General features: G+C 37.0%; 1 protein-coding gene across 1 annotated transcript; it reads right to left on the reverse strand.

Annotated features, from left to right (window-relative positions):
* Positions 1–3,038: 3,038 nt before the first annotated feature.
* LOC111642011 lies at positions 3,039–4,668 on the reverse strand. The gene has a single exon (XM_023388268.1). The coding sequence runs from the start codon at positions 4,319–4,321 to the stop codon at positions 3,116–3,118; it is 1,206 nt and encodes a 401-aa protein (XP_023244036.1). The 5' UTR covers positions 4,322–4,668; the 3' UTR covers positions 3,039–3,115.
* Positions 4,669–6,667: the final 1,999 nt, after the last annotated feature.

The following is a 6,667-nucleotide window of genomic DNA, read 5'->3' on the forward strand; positions in this document are numbered from 1 at the left end:
CTGGACTATATTACATTTACAATTTTTAAAATGTGAAATTATTTTTATTTAAAATTTAAAAATCATACTTATACGTTACGTGAGCAGCTCCCAACACAGTTTTAGTAGTTATCAACGAGAACGAACCTTTAAAATATGGAAGGGTTACTCTGGGTGTTTTTATATAGAAAATAGCAATCTGAAAAATCAAAGTTTGGTTATTTTTTTCTGTCTGAAAATGTCACAGGAATGATAGCATTAAGTGCATTCGTCATTTAGTGAACAATAATATTAATATATGTAGGAAAAGGTATTGAGATTGAGAATTATAGAAATGACAATAAACATCCAGAGTTCGTAGCTGTCGTAACCGTCTTGACGGAATAATAATGCTTTCGCCTTCGTAACGTCTTTTGTTTCCTTTCTACTTTCCACTTTTGCGTCGTCATCCACCGTCGTCCTGTTTTCTACTACCCTTGCTCGACACTCCCTCCTTCTCGCCTCTCCCTTCACTTGACTCTCCCACGCAACCCCTCGTAAATTTATTGCCTTAATGGTTTAGGCATGTTACTTGTCTAAACCCCACATTTGGCTACCCTGACAGCTGACATCGTCCCCGATATCTTCGTTTGACCGGTCGAATACGTCATTAGTTGAACGGACCCACACTTTCATGTTGTCAGCAGATGTAGACGTGTGCATTGGCCGTTCGTGATCATTTACCTTCTCGACTAAATATCTGTCATTTCTTAAAACTTTCCTAATTTTGTACGGCCCTAAGTACTTAGGATGAATTTTTAAGCCGGGCCCATATTGCGTCCTCCTTATAGCTACTAGATCATCGACTGAGAATTTGATGGGGCGTTTCCTTTTCTTGTCAAATGTTTTCCTGTTCTCCGCTTGCAGCTTCTTAATGTTTTCTTTTGCCGTTGCCCTAATTTCATCCCTTTCTTCCTCAAAGCACAAAATTTTTTCTTTCTCGATCAGTTCTCGTAGTTCGAGGTTCTCCTTTAAATGCATTCTGGTACCAAACAACAACACGAAAGCAGATCTATCAACACTTCGGTTATACGAGGAATTGATGTATTTCATTGCCAGATCAACGTGTTTATACCATTCTTCGGGCTTTGGCGCGGACAGTTTAGCAAGCAACGACATAATGACTTGATGCATTCTCTCCACCTGTCCATTGGCTCTCGGAACGCCTGTAGTAATTCGAATAGCTTAGGGTTACCAAATACAACCGCCTGTTTTTCCAATCGACTTATAACTTCCTCTGCCCCCGTTGATTTAGTGGGATAGAGCCACAGAAACTTGGTGAAAGCATCCGTAACCGCAAATATGTACTGATAACGCTTCTTAGTCGGTGTCAAATGACCCAGATGATCAATGTGATAAGTATCGAAAGGTCGATCACCTTTGTCAAGTGGATTGAAAAATCCTTCTGATTTTCCTCTTTTCCTTTCTGCTATGATACAGTTTATGCAATTTCTCACGATCTTTTCGATTTTAATCTTAATATTCTTGAACTAATAGTCCTTTTTCAGTAGTGCTTCAGTAGTGCTTCGGTTTTCCTAACGGCAAAATGACCTTGATTGTGCGCATCCCTGATAATATCGGCTTGCATCTGTAAGGGAACTACTATTAACGACTTTCCATCTACTTCCTTGTACAGAATCCCGCTCTTTACTTCGTAACCGTTTGCCTTTTCCATATCTATCTTATTAATTATCTCCATTAATTCACTATCTTCTTTTTGTGCATTTCTGAGTCTAGCTATGACACTATCTTTGTTTTCTTCGATCAACATTACGTCAGCGGTAGGATAGCGACTTAGACCGTCTACATGCCTCATTTTAGTTCCAGATAGGTGCTCAACTGTATAATGGAATTCCTCTAACAAGAGTGCCCATCTGGCAACTCTGACACATAGATCTTTCTTCTTCATCGTCATTTCGAACGCTTTACAGTCCGTCACTATTTTGAAAAGTATTCCAAGTAGGTATATTCGAAACTTTTTTAAAGCCTTTACAATGGCCAACACTTCCAGCTCATAACTATGGTATTTTTCTTCAGCCGGAGTAGTCTTACCACTAGCATAATAAACAGGATGCCATGAACCGTCTTCTGAGTCTCTCTGCAGTAAGATTGCCCCATAACCAAAACTCGACGCATCCGTGTGTAGTTATGTCTCGGCAGTGTGTCGGTGGAGTTTCAAGACTGGTTGACTGCTTAACACAGATTTCAGTTTACCAAATGTGTTTCGTTCGGTTTTGCCAAAAGAGAATTTAGAGTCCTTGCGTAGCAGATTAGTCAGCGGTCTAGCAAGCAATGCAAAATTTGGTACGAACTTCCTGAAGTAACTTGCCAAACCAATGAAACTTTGGACAGATTTAACGTCTCTCGGTTCAGGAAACTTAGTTACGGCATTTATCTTATCACTGGAGGGTATAATCTCCCCTTCTCTAATAGAATGTCCTAAGAAGATTATTTCTTTCTGCAATAAGCGACATTTTTTCCAATTGATATCCAATCCGAAACTACTTGCTGTCTTCAACACTAACTTTAGTCTCTGCATACCAGTTTCGGCGTCGGCAGAAGGTATTACTAAGTCATCGACAAATTACAACAATTCCTTGACGAGTCAGTTCCTTAAAAATAGTATTAATAAATTTTTGAAAAACGGCAGGAGAATTGCACAATCCAAAAGGTGCACGTAGGAACTCATACTAGCAGATAGTCGTTTTGGGCGTTGACAAACTGGAACATCATTTTTTAGAATAATGTTCATTTCGATTCCTGTTTCTTGTTCTCTGACCGCGTTGTAGTTCTTAATTAAACCTAGGAGCTCCCCTCTATATCCTGCATCATTGATATGGCTCAAGTCAACTCCACCAGTGTCTACGCAGGCAACATCAATATCGTATACGTCTAAGACATTTACTTCTGCATCTTTTGTTTTGGTAATTTTCTCAATACAACCTCCTTTTAAACTAATATGAACTTGTTTTAGAAAGTCTGCTCCCAACAACAACTGATAAGCAAGGAATGAAGTAGGAACTACATGTATGGGGACTGAAAATTGGTCTCCGTCAACACTTACCACAGACCAAAAACTTCCAAGCGTAAAACTCTTTCACTCGCTTACTCCGTGAAATTCCAATGAATTTCCAGTTAATTTTGGTGCGCCCATCTTTACGTAATCATCGGCTCTCATCAAATTTATATCACTTCCTGAATCTATAAGGGCGGCGAAACTCACTTCCCCTATTTTAACTTCTTTTACAGGCTTTGACTTAAATTCTTTTCCCTTTACTTCACAACTTCTTTTCTCGACATTTAGAGGGCATTCAGATGAAATATGACCAAAATTGTTACAACTGACACATTTCATTCCTTTGTCTTTCTCCGGACAACTTCTGCTCATATGATTTTTCCCGCCACAGTTGTAGCATCGTTTTTCATCTCTATAAGAATTATTAGGCTTAATCTCACGCCCTAACTTCTTGGATCCCACCGTCATTTTATCACTTGGCTTACGACTTGATCTCATGTTTTCGTAGATTCTCAGCTTTTTTCGGAATTCTTTAAAGGTAGTAGCACCATACAGCACTGTCTTACATACTTGTTCATCCGGAATTCCATCGATAATGTATTGTATTACCGATTCGTCCTCAATTGTAATTTGTGACGAAATTTCGATCATCCTATACATATATTCCTGGTAAGTCTCGTTTTGATGCTTTACTTCTATTGACAGCTGCTTATGAATCTTTCTGCTGTTGAGTTTAGGAGAGAACTCGGCGCAAAGGGCTTCTTTTAATGATCGCCATGATTTGGTACATTGTTCGTAGTTAACGTACATTTTCGCTGATCCTCTAAGTAGTCGTTTTGCGTAAATTATCCTTTGCATGCCATTCCAATTACACATCTCCGCCATGTCTTCGAAATTGGAGATCCATTTTACAACATTCTTCCCGTCGTCACCACTGAACGTTTCAAGGGATTCATCAACATCTCTAAAAGTAAACATCGGCTTGGAATACTCACTTTTATAGCGCATAATATTACTATCTTCGTCCTCACTTTCGTCAGCATCGTCATCGCTTTGTACGTCGTTTTCTCTGGCATTCTCAATCAAAAGTGCCGCCTCCAATCTTTGCACTAACTCTCTCTTGCTACCCGTGGTTTTCAATTTACGTCGTCCTAGTTCGATTTTCAGATCAGCACACTTAAGATGTTTCACATCCGGCATCGTATTGTCCTTAGTTAAAACAGTCAGTCGTAGTTCTTCGTCGTTCACCGCGGCGTCACTAACTCCGCCATCTTGTCTGGACTCCATTGCACTTCTAAAAGTTCTCGTGTGAATTTCTCAAGATTCCGGACGAGCCCCAAAAATTTGTAGGAAAAAGGTATTGAGATTGAGAATTATACAAATGACAATAAACTTCCAGAGTTCGTAGCCGTCGTAACCGTCTTGATGGAATAATAATGCTTTCGCCTTCGTAACGTCTTTTGTTTTCTTTCTACTTTCCACTTTTGCGTCGTCGCCCACCGTCGTCCTGTTTTCTACTACCCTTGCTCGACACTCCCTCCTTCTCGCCTCTCCCTTCACTTGACTCTCCCACTCAACCCCTCGTAAATTTATTGCCTTAATAGTTTAGGCATGTTACTTGTCTAAACCCCACATATATAAAGAAATGCGGAATTTCAGCAATTTGTTCGTAACATTTGTTTTGTACAAAATAATCCTGAAAAGTTTCACGAAATGTCCATATCATTCTAAACTTATTATATGGTATCAAATCACTCTAAAAGTAAAAAAATAGTAAACTTTTTCTGCTTATTATTTTCATTATGTTTAATGCCGACCATTGGCGGTTCCTTCTATTTAATATGTGAGAGCTGTCGCTGGAGGAAGTGCAATTTCCAACCCTGAAAAAATTGTTTTGATTTTGTGTAATGTTCTCATGGGCTCTAATTTTGATAACATCATTAATTTTAACTTAAAACTAATTAAAACAGGCGCCGATCAAAATATAACGAATTCCGAACGACTTTTTACAGTTATGTGCCTAGTATCTCTTTGAGTTGTAAGTAGTGGCGATTACAACGTCATAATAGCGAGCATATTACTAACTGAACGAAATAATTAATAACATTATTTTAGTACTTGGATGCTTGCTGTTCTTCCAATCGGTTGTATGTTCCTTAGAACCATCCATAAAATTGCTATTGAAAATTTATTATACAGGAACACTCCTCTTGATAGAAAAAGTGGATCTGTATTTTCTATTTCTTGTATATTAGTAGTATCATTATAAGTAATAAGGACTGAAGAGGGGCATAGGGCCCGAAATGCACATCTTTTTAAAAAAATAATGATCCACTTTTTCTGTCAATAAGAGTGTTCTTATATAAGTTCTTAATAGCAACTTTATGTAAGGTTCCAAGGAACATATATTATTTTATTTTAAACATTAAGTCGTGTAAGAAATGAAATCATGCAATTTAAATATCGTGCAAATTGAAAGTTATGTATAAAGGCATTGTAAAGATTTTCCGAAAAAAGGAAAAAACAATTATATAAAGGCAATTTAAATATCGTGTAATAACTAAGAGAAAAAGCGATAGACCTGTACGATTGTTCACTGAAGTTACTACGCATCAACCTCTCGCTTTGGGGAATCTGAGATTGAATCTGTTAAAAATAAAACACCAGAAGTTATTAAACTATTTCTTTTAATTTTTAGATAAATGCTGTATAACACAAATTAGAGAGAAAACGAAACCGAAACATCACATCATTCACATGACTGACTCCAGAGCGCCAGTTGAGTCTTAAGTATACATACAAATACAACAGAATAATTTTGGCAGATAACTTAACAGAATCTCTACTGGAAACTTCAGGAATTTACTCTTTTAGTCACTTGGGATATATTTGATCCCACCTATTACCTTCCAGCCTGTCCAATTTTGTGACTAGAGAAACTACTATTGGGTATGAAAGTTTTCTTGGTGCCTACAGAACATAAAGAATCAAGACATGTAAAAATACCTAATTACGACATAGCATAATATATAAAACAGATAAACACTGTTAAGAAGTTGTGTGCTAACAAACCCTTGATACTGAGTTGTAATGTTATCAGTCAGAATTACGCCTGTATTAAAAAAGTAGCAGAGATTTATTTATTTATTAACCAACATTACGTTATACGATTTATAAACGCTACATATAGAATAAATTTATGTAAATTCTTTATAGTATTTAACTTGCACTCGAAAAATTTTTAAATGACCCTAAAATATTCGAACATGTCATAAGAGAAAGAAAGTATTTCTCACAGAAATACAGGTAACCCCCGTATAACACGGTAGTTACGTTCCAAAAAATTGCCGTGTTATGCGAATCCGTGTTATACGAAACAAAGAACTAATACGAAAAGGAGGGTTAGGTTCCAATAATTAAAAAAACATGCTAGTATATTTTCATAATTAAGATAAATATCTTGATTAAAATTCTTTTAAGTGATACATATTAATGTAAATTAAACGTTTTTTTTGTCATCACTAAAAACACTATTAATTAACCGAGAGCGTTTTCTTTTTGGCAAGTTATCCTTATCCTCTGAGCATTTTTCTGCATTATCTTCAGATCCATGCTTTACCTTTTGCAAAATGT

Source organism: Centruroides sculpturatus, unplaced genomic scaffold (genome assembly GCF_000671375.1).
Source record: "Centruroides sculpturatus isolate CEXI.00-Female unplaced genomic scaffold, Cexi_2.0 scaffold1579, whole genome shotgun sequence".
Classification (NCBI taxonomy): Eukaryota; Metazoa; Arthropoda; class Arachnida; order Scorpiones; family Buthidae; genus Centruroides; species Centruroides sculpturatus.